We start from the raw sequence: 15,657 nt of genomic DNA on the forward strand, positions 1-15,657 counted from the left end.
TCTAACTCCTCTTTGCACCCCTAAGCACAGTACCTTGCCCATTGGAGGTGCTCCATATATTTTTGATGAATAGACTATGCATCTGACATCAGGAAGTCTGGAAGGTAAGGGACTGCCGATAGATTAGCACCTGGACCAACCACCATCCCTAAGTCTTATAGCCCCATGTTAATTGCATTCTAATCCTATAGATGTAGTTGATTCATATATTTTCTTTCAAGCTGGAAAAGACTTTCTACAAGATCTAAACTCTCATTTCTCAGATGAGGAGGCCCAGGGAGGATACATAGCTCTTCCACATGCAAAAAACTAAAACAGTCCATTGTCCTGCGGCTTTAGGAAAATTAAGTAGTTTTTCTTTAGTTTCTTCAAATAGTTCCTCTGGACCAGGATCTCTCAATAGCAGCACTACTGACATTGAGACTGGATGATTCTTTGTTGTGAAGGTCTGTCCTGAGCACTGTAGGATGGACTTTACCCACTAGACACCAGTATACACCCCTTCTCTCCTTAGTCATGACATTTAAAAATGTCCCTAGACATCACAAATGTCCTGAGATCCACTGATCTAGACATTACTACAGGTAAAATCCCTTCATGTAACACACTGAGGCCCTCAGGTTATGAGACTGTTTTAATGAATAGTTTGCTGGCAAATCTCATTTGTAGCCAATAAGCCCTGGAGAAAAGACAGAGCCACTCTGTACTGAGCCTGCCCGGGTCTCAGTCACTGTTGGGATCCACTCATCATGTATGTATGCATCATTTATTTATCATATTCTGTCTACTCCCAGAGGCCTTTGAAGTGGACCTTGACTCATTTCTTTCTCAGAATGACTGGCTATGCTCTGTGTGTGGCCCAGGAGTCTGGGCTCTACGGAGGGGTGTCCTCCCGTATCCGGGCCCTTCTCACATTGTACTCTCACTACCTGTTTGTCTCTGCCCCCGTGGACATTAAGGCCCACGGCAGCAGAGACAATGACTATCTTGTTCCCAGCATCTAGCTGGCTCATGAGAGGGGCCCAATAAACATTTGTTGATTGAATATGTAATAGTGATTATAATATATTGCATTTAGTTGTCGGTCAAAAGTGTGTAAGTTAGCCACAGCTTATTTAGTTTATAATAATTATTACTTCTGTTTATTAAGAGCCTATTGTGAGCCAGGAACTTTCCCTGTGTTATCATACCAATGGCAAAGCAACCTTATGAGAGAGATATTATAACCCCATATGAAAGATGAGGAAACCGAGGCTCAGAGAGAGATTATGACTTGGGTGATTATATAGTAAGAAGCCCAGATTTGGACTGAGGCTCACCTAACTGCCAGTCTTAGTCCTCTTTAATGTACTACCTCTCCTATTTACAGTCATAAACCTGGGTGCTGGCTCTTTCTGTGTACAGAATAATTGGTTCACAAATAGGGACCAGAAAAATGACTTTATTATTGTGTACAGTTTAGATCAGTCCATCCTTGCTCTGTGAGAGACCTGCAAGGGCATGATCATAATCTTGTTATACAAAACTGTCTTGGTCCATTCAGGCTGCTATAACAAAAAGTACCATACACTGGCTTAAACAACAACTGTTTATTTCTCACAGTCTGGAAGCTGATAAGTCCACGATCAAGGCACTGGCAGTTTTGACGTTCAGTGAGAACTCGTTTCCTGGTTCATAGAGGCTGTGTCCTTTCATGCCAGAAGGAATGAGAGAGCTCTATGGGGTCTCTTTAATAAGGGCACTAATCCCATTCATGAGGGCTCCACCCTCATGACCTAATCACATCCCAAATGTTCCACTTTCAAACACCATCACACTGGGGATTAGGTTTCAATGCATGACTTTTGAGGAAACAGTCTATAGCAAAAATAATTGTGTATAATGGCATTCACAGTGACAAGATTTCACGTGTGGCTAATCATCAAAGAAACTGTGTTTTGACCTTGAATCTGTGGAGTCGGTGTGTACATGTATAGGAAAAGGTAGAAGGCAGGATAAAATTCAAGATTTTACCATTGCATAAATTCAATTTCCTTTGTGAAGTAGTTGCTGGAAAATCTGACCCTTAACTCTGCCTCCTTGAAATGCATCTTAGCCTGCAGTTCTTCATTGCTTACCATTTGCTCCCTCAGACTGTCAGATTTTTGTTTAAAAAATATAGCATAAAAATTGTCAATTGTTTATTTTCTATCTACTCTCTCCTTAAAGAAACTGCCTGAGAGCAAGGACTCTTACTTTTCCTTGCCACATTTGCTAGGTGCTAAATCATTGTTGCCAATGATAACAACAACAATGAAAGAGGAAAAAGTATACTTTCTAGTAGACGAATAAGTTTAAGCACCTGTGTGCTCAGCTCCACTCCCTGGTAATGGGGTACCCCAGGCGAGGGAAGACAAGGCCCTTATCCTTAAGGAGCCTGCAGCCTTATCTGCTCCTTCCTCAGGCAGTGGCCGGTAAGGGCTGAGGAAAAATCTGTTTTCCTGTCTAAGGGAGTCTGTTGAACAGGCAAAGGGTGGGGTAGGCTAACGAAGATGGATAATCTTCCTCGCCTACCTTGCTTTAGCGAGGTTGGTCTGCGGTTCGCCTGTAGGAGGCGCTTCAAAGGACCATGCTTTCGTTAAGAGAAAGAGGAACCGACACAAGAAGCGAAGAAAACTCCAGCCGCTGATAACACTCGGCCTCAGAAGGGGCCAGGAGAAACTGGAGAGTCCGGATGGCGGGGAAGGGGTGGGGGTCCTTTGCAGTTCCGCATCCACCTCTCGGTATCCTGTTGCTGATGCGGGGATGGGAGAGAGGGGCTGAAACTACGTAGCCTCGTAGAGGGTCGGTCGGGAGCGCAATGCCTGTCCGGAAAGCCCAGTGGACTCCCTCCCCAGAGCTGTCCCGCCCCCGACACTCGAGCCCCGCCCCAGGCGCGTAGGCCCCGCCTCGGAGGCCCCGCCCCCTCCCCGGACCCTCTGGCTGCGCTCACTCCCTAGCCCCCGCCGGGAGCCTCTAGGCGGAGAGGCTCCCGCCAGCCCTGAGCAGCGGCCTCCGGATGGAGGATCCGCGCGCTCCGCTGGCGGGGTCGGGACCACTCCCGCCACTGCTGCAGGGAGGCGGAGCCGCCGATGTTCCGGAGCCCGGAGCCCGGCAGCACTCGGGACACGAGACGGCGGCGCAGCGGTACACCGCCCGCCTGCTGCAGGCCGGCTACGAGCCGGAGAGGTGACGCCCAGGGCTAAGCGAGCGGGGCGCATCCGGGGCGGGCGCGGCGGCTCTGGGAACCTGGCAGCGCTGCGGGGAGGGGAAGGACAGGTCCCACCACCCATGTCCTCTTACCCCCTCAACCTCTAACTTCCTGAAACCGGGCTCAGATGCCACGTACCCGGCTTTGGTTGGGGGATGCAGGTGGGCACTGTGCAAAGGGTTCAGTGCTTCGTTGCATTTGGGAGCAGGTCGGAAAAAACGATCCCTAAAATCTTAGCCCTGGATCTGACCTCAGCTACACACTGGATAACACCTGGTCCAAGTGGCTCCAACTCCTGTGGTTTAAAATGTGCCTGTTGGAGTCCGTGTCCAACTTTGCTTACTCCTCCTAGCCGTTTCCTCCTAGAACTATCCATCTTCAGAGTCTCAGTGGCAGGTGCAGGCGTCCAGATGGACTGCCTCCTCAGAGCCGGGTGAGGACACCATCCCCTCCTCACCAGTCACTGAAGTCTGATGAGGCTGCCAGTGCAGTTCACCCTAGGGTCTCTCCTAAGATTCAGAACCCACTTCTGCCCTTACTCTGCTGGAGTCTGTAAGGGTCACAGGAGGAAGAGTCGGGGTGTTGAGCTGGGCCCCAGGGGACTGGCTGAAAAGAAGACAGTGGCTAATCTCTGGATTGTATCGCAGCTTGAAATGCAATCCCACTGTCCTTCCGGTCCAGAGGATTTGGGCTTCTTTTTCTGCCCCATCTGTTGGTGTTCAGCAGCCTGGAGAGGTGACCTGGAAGCTGGGTTTGGGGTTCGGTGGAGGGGGGGGGTCTGCCGGAATTAGCTCTGCAGCTCTGCCCAGGGGCTGGCTGCTTATGTAAGAACTTTTAACGGCTTAAGGGGCTGCTAGGTGAAGCCTGGCCTCTCCTGCCCCAGCAGGCTGTCTCTCTAGAATTGACTTAAGTTCGGGCAACTCTATCTTTCTTCCCATCCAGAAATCCAACTACTGGGGCTCAGGGTCCAGGACGATAGAGAGGCCACAGGAGGTGAGGGAGTGTGCTGGGGCACATGGGGGCTTGAAGAAGGCAGTGCCTTGGTTGGAGCAGGTATTGCACAAGTACCATTTCAGAGTTCAGATCAGGGCCGGCAGAGGCATCCCTTCTCCAGATTGTACCTCTGCACCGAGGGGCTATCTCCACCCTACCAGCCTGTGTAAAACCTAACACCCAGCCAGGTGGTGTAGTGAGATTCAAAACCTGCTGCCTAGACCTCCATCTGCCCTCACTAGCTTAGAGCTGTGAGAAGAGGACAAGGTATCATGAGAAGTCTGAGTTTGAGGCCAGAGTTATTGCTCTCTGGCCTGAACCTGGGCAAACTATGTCCCCTATCCCAGCTCAACAATGTCAGGGTTATTACCCACTCCCCTCCGACTCCCCCCTCAAAGGTGTTTTGAAATCTTGTCCCTTTAAATAGCCCAGGCTAGAAACAGACCTCTAGGCTCCCTGTCAGGACCTTGGTCTCCAGCTGGTCACTGTTTCCCCTCTATCCTGAGGAAGGGGCCTGAAGGGGCTTGGACCTACTCTCTCGCCCTGCTGCCCTCACAGCTGCTAGGTGGGGAGCCTCAGGGGACCCACAGCCCTTCCTTGAGCTGAGGAGTCCCACTGGTTGCCTGGTGTCTCCTCCCCATGGAGGAAGCAGCTGGGGAAGATCAGGAAAAGGGAGGAGGAAAGCGGGGGTGGGGGGTGGAGGATGAGGGGTGGATTAACAGTCTCTGGAAAAGGACAGCCTAACCCAGGGCTGAGCCCAGCAGCTTAAGAGTAATGAGGAGCCCTGACATAGGTCAGAGCAGGAGAGGGTGTGGGGCAGCAGGAGAAGGGGAGTGGTGCTGTGATGCCTGTCACCACTGGGAAGAGGACCCTCCACACAACCCAGCCTGGCAGCCTCCTCCCCTGGTTCTGAGTTCTAGGCTGGGGCAGATGTCATACTAAGGCCATCTGAGATTGCAGAACTCAGCTGCTGTCCTGGGCCCCAGTCCTGGTGGAACCCTGAAGAGTACTCTAGCCATTCCTGTGACCCAGAGCATGTCCATCTGAGCCCCAGAGAAATCCAGGGGCAGCCTGTGCACTGTGCCTGCAACTGCCATTCCATCACCATCCTTCTACGGCCAGAGAGGTGCCCAGGACAGCTCTGAATGGCCAGTGCTTTCTCCGGCTGTGCTCACTGCTCTGCATGCAGGTGGCCAGTAAGAGGTCCTAGTGCTGGTCCCCTTAGGGTAACCCCCTCCCTATATGGCCTAGGCCCTCTGGATGAGTCTGTGAGTGCCCAGGGGACAAGTGCTCCCAGGCATCCCTGGCAAAGCTGGCCCCAGCCCACCCTCAGCAGAGAAACTTGGCAGGCCCGCTCCCTCCTTCCCAACACCAGAGAGCATCCAGAGGCCCCTATCAGGAGCCTCCTTGGGCTCCCTGGGCGGAGAGGGAAGTTTGGGGTTCCGTGATTTTCTGGTCCCCCACAGTAAGAGGACAGACGATGCTGTGGACTTCTGTGAGTCTCCTGCAGAACTCTCAGCCTCATGGGCCTCATTGCCCTGGCTCTGTGGAAAGCGTCCCCTCCCCTCTGCACACAGATGGAACAGTGTTTTCCTGGCAGGGTCCCGGGGCGTCACTGGGAGAGGCTGGGCATCCCAGGGAGCCTCCCTTGGGCCTGGCTGCCACCACACTGCTGAGAGGTAAACAAATCCAGCCTCGAGGGCTGGGGAGGGAGGGACAGCCACAGGCAGCCACCTTGCCAGGGAGAGGACCTTGTCCCTGGCCCACCTTTCCTTCACCTCACCAAGAAATGAGCTGTAGAGACTATAGGACAGAGGAAGGATACATGGCATCTGGGCGGGGAGGATCTGTTTTCTAGCTTTTGGTCAGGGAATAGCATTTATTGTTCTGGTCACATAAGGCGGAAGAGTCTGCCTGCCCGCTGCCACCCCATCTACCCCCATGTGAATCAATTTGCTACCTAAACTTACTACCTTCATGCAGAAATCTGGGTCTTGCTGGGCACTCAGGGCCACCAAATTTCTGCTTTGGGAAATTCTCAAAACTTCTCTAGTCTCTGTCCTAATTTGTATGTATCCTTACTTGCCTGAGCCAAGCCTGTGACCCTCCCTCACCTTCCCATCACAATACCCTCCCAAATAAAACCAAACTTTCCTCTCTGAGGTTAAAACCCCTGGTATCCACACCACTTTCTGAGCTGTGGATAGGGCAGGATGTCAGTCTGAAGCACTGGACCAGGACTCAGAGGCAGTACCTGTCCCCACTCCCTCCTGAACTGTAGGTTTTGCATCTGCAAAGTGATGATATCTAATAATTGGCAATTAATGAATTGTACAGTAAATGTGATCATTTATGAAAAATGCCTTGTAAATTGCAGAGGGCTCCAAGGCCACCCAAAGGTCAGGAAGTGTCATTGTTAAGAATGCCTGCCCCCTAGGAATGATGCCTGGTTGTGGGGAGCGGGGAGGTGGGTGCACTACCCTGAGGGTGCAACTTCAGACTCGTGTATGTTAGGAAGCTGTGAGCCCAAGCCAGTTCCTCAGGGCTCTGGGCCCTGATTAGAGTCTGGGCCTTAGTCTTGTGTAAGGCAAACGATGTTAGAGGTACCCCTGGGGCCAGGGAGCAGGGCCAGGGAGCAGGGCCAGGGGAGACTCAGGCCAGAGGGGGCGGGGTGGCCCAAGGTGGCCTAGGTTACCGCTGGCCTGGGGGAGACGCTGTAGGGGGCCTAAGAAGGCGGGGCGAGGAGAGGCTGGAGGGCGTGTCCCTCCTTGGCTCAGCCCCCTCCCCCCTTGGGCCCACACCCCCTGCCCCGCCCCGGCCCCGCGTGGCCGCTGGGCCACTGCAGGCGGCCCTGGGCGTGCGCGCGGCGGTTGCTGGGCCGGGCTCCGCGGGGCTCTTTGTGCGACGCGGGGAGGAGGCGGCGGGCTCCCGGGGGAGGGGCGGGAGGGGAGGGCGGTGCCCCGGGCCCGCCCCGCCGCTGCCGCAGCCCCCGCCCCCCGGCCCGCCCAGCCCGCGGCGGCAGCGTGGCCGTGGCGCGGCGTCAGCAGCAGCAGCGGCAGCGGCAGTAGCGGCAGCGGGGCGGCCCGCGCGGGTGTTTATGTCGGGTCGCGGTGTCTCCTGGCAGCATGGCGGACTACCTGATCAGCGGCGGCACCGGTTACGTGCCCGAGGATGGGCTCACGGCGCAGCAGCTGTTCGCCAACGCCGACGGCCTCACCTACAAGTAAGCGCGGGGGACCCGGGCCCCACCTGGGTGCGCGCACGAACGCACCGCGATCCCCTGGTCCCGGCCCAGCACGTGCACCGCTCCCCACTTGGAGACGGCAGCGTTCCCCGGCCTGATTCGAGCGACTTGGTCGGTGAGGGGGAGGGGGGTGGGGAAGGCTGGGCCAGGAAAGGAAGGCGGCCCGCGCGGAGAGCAGACGGACGTGGCACAGCGACATCGCGGCCCTTGGTGCCATGCCCCGTTTCTTGCCAGAGCGGGGTCCGGCCTGCCCTCTCCCCTCTCTCGTGGGCATCTTGGGGGCCTTGGGGCGTGCGAGAACGCGAGATGTGGGAGTTAAGGGGACTTTCCCCAGACCTTGGTCCAGGACACCCTCTCACTCCCAGCGTCACCACGAGGGCAGAGAGGGCCCTGGAGCCCAGTTAAGGCAGCTGCTTGGGTGTTGCCCCCAGGAAAGGCCCAACCGGGCAGCTGGTATGGCTCCTTTTTCCACTGTTCAGTCCAGCCCTCTTCCACTTGTGCCCCTGCCTGCCCACAAGTTAGTACGTGCACCTCCCTGGGTGTGAGTATTCTGTGACTACCCATCCCCCAGCCCACCCCACATGGGATTTTGAAGGAGAAGACCTATCCATTTGCCTCTGGCTTAGTCTGCTTTTCCATGGGCCCTGGGCCAGTTGTCCTGCTGGCTGCAGGCCTGGCACTAGCTCTCCTCCTGGCTGCAGGACTGTGTCCATGCCAGGAGAGAGCATCAGGACCAGGGACTGGGGTGGAGTGGGGATGCTGGTGAGCCAAGAGCATCCCTGCCCTGTCTCCTGCTAGTTCCTGCCCCTGCCTGCTTGGCAGGCTGTTTCCCTAGACGCCAGGATACCCAGTCACTTCTGAGGAGTGTCTGCTCTTGCCTGTTCGTAGCTGGGGTGCGGGCCAGGTGCGGGGTTTCTGTGATATCTAGAAAATGCCAAGGGGCCCAGACTCCAGCGTTTCTCTTCTCCAGCCTTTAAGTGCACCACAGAGGCCTCTTTACTGTACAGAAGGGCTGCCAAGGGGCAGGGGCAGTTAAGATTCCTTATTTCTTCAGGTAGTCTTTAATGAGAGGGGATAGAGTATCTCTGTGATATATTTTTCAGTGGAGTCTCCCAGGATAACCCTCTAGGGAAATTGCTCTAGGTCTTGGGGCAAATTAAAGACCTCACCCCTCCCATCCACCCTCTAGTTTTTCCTTCCTGTGCTGGGGTGACTGCTGCTTTGCTTAGTCTGGTCGGGAGTGTTCCTGAACACTGGGGCATTTGCTTTTGGGTGTGTCTGCCAAGGACCTGTGATTTCAGGCCAGTTGTACCCGTCGGGGCTCCTGGGCTGTGGCACTGTGCCTTGCCGTACCCATGCAGCCTGCACCCCCCTTCAGGGTTTGCTGTGACTGTGGCCCACCCTAGTGTTGGCCACTGCCATGCTTTGGCTGGGTTCCCAGTGTTCTGGTCCTAACCACAAAGCCCCTTCCTCCCCTTTCCCATCCCAGGCCATGTCTATTGCTCCAGGCCAACTGGGCAAACATTTGCCAATGCCTGCTCTGTTGGAACATGCCCCACATTCATCCCCCTGGGGTCTCTCTGTGCTGTTTTGAACCCTGTGTGACTCAGCAGCCCCAGCACTGGGCTGTGCAGCTTGTCCTGTGCTGTGTGGTGTTCATGCCATGCTGCGCTACTAAACCATTCTCAGGTCCATTCCGTGTCTAATTATTGTTTCCCCCTATCAAGATGGAGAACTTTTCAAGGGCAGGCACTGTATCTGCTGTGTGTGGCGTTTAGGGAACTTCTGTGTCTCTTAACAAACTCTGAGCCCTGAAGGCAATGGGAATTTGGGGCCAACTGCCTCAGTGGCGCGTCAGGTCCACAGAGTTTACACCACCTTTGGCTCTAGCTCTCTGGGCTAGTCTTCAAGATGCTAGTGGGGAGTACGAGGGTGTTTCAGTCCTGATGGAGCAACAGGGATCAGAGGGCTCTGCTCCTCTCCCTGCCCTCGTGCTGCTTCCCCTGGCGTGGCAGGCCCTGCCCCTTGCAGGTACCCCTCCTCACCCAGTAACACCCACCTTTTTCTCTTCACAGCGACTTTCTGATTCTCCCAGGATTCATAGACTTCACAGCTGATGAGGTGGTGAGTACCTCTTCCACTTACTGGGTAGAGAGGTTGTGTCTGTGGTGGAAGAGGCTGACCTCTCGCTCAAGGGCAGGGTGTGGGAGAGGCTTTCCTTGGGAATATGGTGGATTCCCAGAGAAACTGGCACAGTGCAATGGGTTATACCTAATGGGTTAGAGGCAGCTGTGGGGATTGAGGGGGGTATCCTGAGAGGTGGGCCTAGCACAGGGCCAGAGGGCTCTCTGTCACTGACAGAGCCAGGGAGGGCATGGGTGTGGCTTCTTACTTACTGGATCTTGTCTGAAATGCTAAGCAAAGACATCATAGAAGCCAGTAAAATTACGGAGACATTGAAAGAGGTGGACAGACTTGTTTGTGGATCCATGATATACAAGAACTTGCAGGAGGATTTGAAGAAGTTAGATTTTGGGCAAATACAAGGAAACACCATGCTTTGCTTTACCGTAGGGTGCAGCAATAAATCAAGTGAATGACCAGTGTCCTTTACCCAGTTAACATAGGACAAACTCATAAGAGCCAAGGGGCTAATGCTGATGAGTGTAAGTCATTTCATGGAGAGGTTAGATTATTATATGATGAATTCATATGCATTAAAAATTTTTTTTCTATTGCTGTTATCATTGATATTTATTCTGATCTGACTTTCATGAAAGGCCAGAGGGTCCGAGTATGACTGGAGCACTTAATAAGTCGGGGAAGCTCACGTCCAGCCTGTGTAGCCAGTGCTGACTCAAATAGATTTTTAGGGGGGAATTTGAACTGTTCTGACAGCAACCAGGAAGTTTTCGTGGTTCAGTTGCTCAATTTAACAAAGTTTACTGAGTACCCTGGCTTTGTGCCAGATCCTGGCAGGGGGCTAGAAAGAAAGGGATGGAAGAAGCCCCCTTGGCTGTCAAGGGTCTCCCCATCCTGTGGCCTCTGTTAGGAAGGCCATGGCTTTTCTGTGCTACGATGAGAGAGGAGAAGGGGGAGTTTTCTAGGCTGTGGGGCCAGAATTCTGAACTAGGGTCTGTGGATGGATTTCAGGGACCTGTGAGTCCTCCAAAAATTGTATATCAAAGTCTGTGTCTGAGTGTTCTGGGCGCTAGGATCCACTGCTATTGGCCCAATCTCAGAGGAGTCTGTGATCTGGCCTCACCACTGTTCAGAGGCAGATGCCTCCCAAATGTATGTTTGCAGTCCTGACCTCTCCCTTGAGCTGCAGACCTGTCGTCACCTGCTTCCCTGGATGTCTGTCCGATAGACTTCTCCCCATGCCTCCACCTTCCCAGTGACCAGCATCTCCCGCCTGGACCTGTCAATAGCCTCCTTGTGGGTCTCCCTGCCTCAGGCCTTATCACCTAGAATCCCTTCACATCAGAGCCTGAGCGACCTCTTTAAAACATAAATCAGATTGTGTCTCTCCTCTGCCTGAGACCCTCCAGTGGCTTCTCATCTCAGAATTGAATCCAAGCTCCTCTCTGTGGCTTTCAAGGCTACACATCCTTGCCCCCGCCTGCTTCTCACCCTTCCTTCTACTGTGCTCACCTTTGTCTTTCATACATGCACCTCAGAAAGAATTGGAATCATGGGGTTCCACAGCTCCCTAGGCCTGGAGCAACAGTCCCTCAGACTTTTACTTGATTGGCTTCCATTTGTCACTTCCCAAGAAAAAGGTTTCCCCAGCTACCGCATCCTTCCTCTGGTGGTCACTTTGCCTTACTGCTTTTCTTTGGAGCCTTCATCGCAGCTGGAATCATCTTGTACATGTTTTGTGTGTGTCATTTTTCTTTCCAAGCAGAATATAAGCTCTGGAGGAGAGAGCAGAGCTTTCATCTGCCCTATTCACTGCTATATCCCCATGGCCTGCCCTAGTGCCAGGTACCTGTGGGAGCTCAGTAAATGTTTGTTGAATGATAAAATTTTTCACATAGACTGCTTTCATCCTCAGGACCTGACTTCAGCTCTGACTCGGAAGATCACACTGAAGACGCCACTAATCTCCTCCCCCATGGACACTGTGACAGAGGCTGACATGGCCATCGCAATGGCTGTGAGTCAGGCCACTGAGTTGGGACCCCAGGAGGACTGAGCGGGGTGGGCTGGGCTTTAGGAGAAATTGGAATCAGGTGGGGTTTCAGAGCGAGGAGGGTTGGCCCTCTGGCTCTGACTGTACTTCCGTTCCACCCCAGCTGATGGGCGGTATCGGTTTCATTCACCACAACTGCACCCCAGAGTTCCAGGCCAACGAGGTGCGGAAGGTCAAGGCAAGTACCGGACTGTCCCCAGAAGGAAGATGCCCCTTGGCGACCCCCACCTCAGAGAGCCTCCCAACCTCCCATTGCCAGCCCCGTGGGCTGGTGTGCTCCCTGGCTGATTACTCTGGGGTCTTGTCTGCCCTTCTCCACAGTTGGGGCACAGGGCTCAGCCCTCATTTTTCCACTGACCTCTTACCCCATGGAGGACCCTGGCTCCCCTGTGCACAGCCAGGCCACTTGCTACCTTCTGTAGCCAGGCTGTACACCACCCCGAGCTTTCTTCCAGCCTTTTCCTTCCCCTGTCTGCCCACAGAAATTTGAACAGGGCTTCATCACAGACCCCGTGGTGCTGAGCCCCTCACACACTGTGGGTGATGTGCTGGAGGCCAAGATCCGGCATGGCTTCTCCGGCATCCCCATCACTGAGACGGGCACCATGGGCAGCAAGCTGGTGGGCATCGTCACCTCCCGAGATATCGACTTCCTTGCCGAGAAGGACCACACCACCCTCCTCAGTGAGGTACCTGCGGGGCAGGGAAGCATGGCTGGGGAAGAGAGGACCCCACATCCTGGGGCCTCAGGCTGGTGCCTGTTACCAAGGACCAGAGGGAGGCCTGGCTCCCTTCTCTCTCACCTGCCAACCTGCAGGCAAATGTTCCTGGCCCCACAGGTGATGACATCACGGAATGAGCTGGTGGTGGCTCCAGCGGGTGTGACTTTGAAAGAGGCAAATGAGATCCTGCAGCGCAGCAAGAAAGGTACCCGGGAGTAGGCAGAAAATGCAGGCGCCCTCAGCCTGGTCCCCCGCACCCCAGAACCCCCGCTTCCTTCACAGCCTTGCAGGTTGTCCCTGCAACCAGACTGGGCCTTGGGGAAGGTTTGAGTAACCCCCAGGCTGGAGCATGATTCCCGTGGTCCTCTTCCTGGCTTAGGAAAACCCATTCCCCTTACTAGGCATTTTCAAAGTATGTTTCCCAAAACAACTAGTCCTGTGAAATGCTCATCACGAGGAAAGGGCCCTGTGGTCTTATGAGTCTGAAAAATGCTGCCTTCTATCTTCTCCATCTTTATGAATAATTGTACGTTAGTTTATCAGAGGCTCTGAGAAGTCCCACGGTTAAATTTATTTGACATGGAAGTTGTTGACATAACATTCATTAGGTCCCTGTGGGGGCCACTGGGAAATGCTCCCCTGGCCCATACTGGATTGTTCTCAGGGGTGGTGTTGTTGGGCAGGTCACATGTTCCTCCCTGTAGGACAGCCTCATGTTTGTGCCCTGTCTGGGAGTTTTCGACCACTGTGGCCTGTGGCCCAGCAGGTGAAAAGCTGCCAGTACTCAGAAGCTGCCCACCCAGCCCTGCCAGGCCACAGGGCAGGAAGAGCTCCAGGAGCTCGCTTGGTTGCGAGGTTTCTTTGCTTCCTGTTCCTTGGGCAGAGGGCCAGGTCCCTACGAGCACTTTCTGGGTGGGTGCTGTCACCTCGTGGTTGGTTTGGGTACTTCAGTGGAATCTCCAGCCTGGTCCATTTTCATCCTCACTGCCCCCACCCCACTCCTAGAAGCCTGCTCCTTCATCTCACCCCTGCATTCCTCCTCAGGGAAGCTGCCCATTGTCAATGACCGAGACGAGCTAGTGGCCATCATTGCCCGCACCGACCTGAAGAAGAACCGGGACTACCCTCTGGCCTCCAAGGATTCCCACAAGCAGCTGCTGTGTGGGGCGGCTGTGGGCACCCGCGAGGATGACAAGTACCGCCTGGACCTGCTCACCCAGGCGGGCGCCGACGTCATAGTGCTGGTGCGGGCACAGCCTTGGAGCGGGGGTGGTTCAGTAGAGCTGAGGTTCATGAAGACCCAGGTTCACCTCTAATTAAGCCTGGAGTCAGAATTAGGAGAGTGACTGGTACTCTGAGAGGTCAGAACAAACCGTTGACCCCTCTGGGGGCCCTCCGCACTCGTAAGGTGACCGTAATAGTTAGAGCTCCCGTTCAGTGAGAACCTCCCATTTGCAGGCCCCGCACCAGGACGTTTATGTAAATGAACTCAGTCTGCACAATGCCGCTGAGGTACAGTCACCATGCCAAGGGGTTGTCAGGGAAACTGAGGCTCAAGAGGTTGAGTAATTCCATTTGGTTAGTGAGCTGGTGGGAACTGGATGGATACCACTCCAGGCACCATCTCTTTGCTGTGAGGACCAATCCATACCACGGGTATGAAAGGGCTTTGTCTGCTTCCAGACTATGCGTTAGTGGTGCTTAACCTTTAGGGGGAAGCTGGCCCTTTTGAGAATCCGCTGGGAACTGTCAAGTGTCCTCCCAGAAAAAGACAAAAAGTGCATTCTCATACGTCTTTCATACAATGTCAGGATCTGTCCACTCAAGACTCCCTCCCTCAGTGAGGATGCTCGGCCTCCAGGTCTAAGCTTTCCTGTCTGCCTTCTCACAGGACTCATCCCAAGGGAACTCCGTGTATCAGATTGCCATGGTGCACTACATCAAGCAGAAGTACCCCCACCTCCAGGTGATTGGGGGCAATGGTGAGTGCGGGGTCCCCTCTAACCCTCCCAGCCCTTGTCCCCTCACTGTGGAACCTTTCTCTCTCTGGCCTTTGGCATTCCTTGGTGATGGCATTGCTCCTGGTTTGGGGCTGAATGCATGGGTTTTGATCACTATAAGGGGGGTAGGTCTAGACTTGGGGGTAGGTCTAGACTGGGGTCCCAGGAAGCCCCTGGGCAGGGCAGAGCCATCCCACTCTCACACTGTTCCTCCCCTCCCCTCCCTCCTCCCTCCAGTGGTGACAGCAGCTCAGGCCAAGAACTTGATTGATGCTGGTGTGGACGGGCTGCGTGTGGGCATGGGCTGTGGTTCCATCTGCATCACCCAGGAAGGTGGGTGTTGGTAGGAGAGTGAGCGGCTGCCACTTGGAACAGCCCCATTGGCCCTCCACAGGCCCCAGGGCCTCACCTTGTTCCCCAGATGCATATTGAGTTCTCGCTCGGCCAGGCCTCTTCCTGGGATGGTGGGGTCAGGCGTGACCTGGATTCAGACTGTCTGGTCCACTGACTTCAGGGGAGGCAGCTGTAAGATGAGGTTACTGTGAGTTTTGGTTGTGAGCCAGTCTGTTTCTCAGATTCTGGCCAAGGAGGCCCACTCTTGGGCCCCAAGTCTGGTGTCTCTGGCCCCGCTAGTGAGGGTCACTTTTCTCAAATGCTGAATGACCCATTTGGTCTTCTCTGCCCAAAACATCTCCCCAGTTTGGTCTTCAAGCCTCTGCCTTTAACTGTCTCCCTCCTCGGCTGCCCCCTGCGGGGAACCGTGGATCTTCTCCTGCTCACTTAACAAATGAGCACCTACTACGTGCCAGGCATTGTTGTAAACCTTGGGGATGCAGTAAGAACAAAACAAACAAAAGGTACCCCCGGAGGGGGCTTCTTTTCTAATTTATCCAGCCTTGCATCCATCCCTAGATAAGTGCTGGTTCCTTAGAATTCTCACTTAAAAGCCTAACACTTAAGGACCTTGGACAGTTAGACGTAAAGAAATGCAAGCCAATATCCCGAAGGAAGCTGTGAGTACCTAACCCTAGTAACAGGTTTTGAAGGGGAGCTAGTGCCTGGAGAAGGCGAGGCTGAGCGTACTGTACCGTGAAGGCCATAGGAGTCTCCCATAGTGCTCTTTTAAGTGAGGTGGTCCAGATCCCTTGAGTGACATGCACCCAGTGTTATTTGCTGCCACCTATTTTTTTTCCCTGCATTACAATCCAGCCCTCCCCCTTTTCCCAAGTGGAGGAAGGGCACAAGGAAAAAGGGGCCTGTACCTGGCCCCCATT

The 15,657-nt window shown here is 54.3% G+C and overlaps 1 protein-coding gene across 3 annotated transcripts in view; it reads left to right on the forward strand.

Annotated features, from left to right (window-relative positions):
- Nucleotides 1-2,951: 2,951 nt before the first annotated feature.
- Nucleotides 2,952-15,657, forward strand: part of IMPDH1 (inosine monophosphate dehydrogenase 1) — a 31,790-nt gene continuing 19,084 nt past the window's right edge. Inside the window, exons 1-10 of one of the 3 annotated variants that reach the window (XM_074367120.1) lie at nt 2,952-3,207; nt 7,347-7,445; nt 9,542-9,590; nt 11,524-11,625; nt 11,765-11,839; nt 12,144-12,350; nt 12,501-12,588; nt 13,428-13,627; nt 14,275-14,365; nt 14,621-14,716. In XM_074367120.1, the coding sequence (XP_074223221.1) occupies nt 3,038-3,207; nt 7,347-7,445; nt 9,542-9,590; nt 11,524-11,625; nt 11,765-11,839; nt 12,144-12,350; nt 12,501-12,588; nt 13,428-13,627; nt 14,275-14,365; nt 14,621-14,716 (1,177 nt within the window). In that variant the 5' untranslated portion in view covers nt 2,952-3,037. The remainder of the gene's footprint in view (nt 3,208-7,346; nt 7,446-9,541; nt 9,591-11,523; nt 11,626-11,764; nt 11,840-12,143; nt 12,351-12,500; nt 12,589-13,427; nt 13,628-14,274; nt 14,366-14,620; nt 14,717-15,657) is intronic. The other 2 variants (XR_012508102.1, XM_074367121.1) reach the window with 2 other exon arrangements.

This window comes from Camelus bactrianus, chromosome 7, assembly GCF_048773025.1.
Source record: "Camelus bactrianus isolate YW-2024 breed Bactrian camel chromosome 7, ASM4877302v1, whole genome shotgun sequence".
Taxonomy (NCBI): Eukaryota; Metazoa; Chordata; class Mammalia; order Artiodactyla; family Camelidae; genus Camelus; species Camelus bactrianus.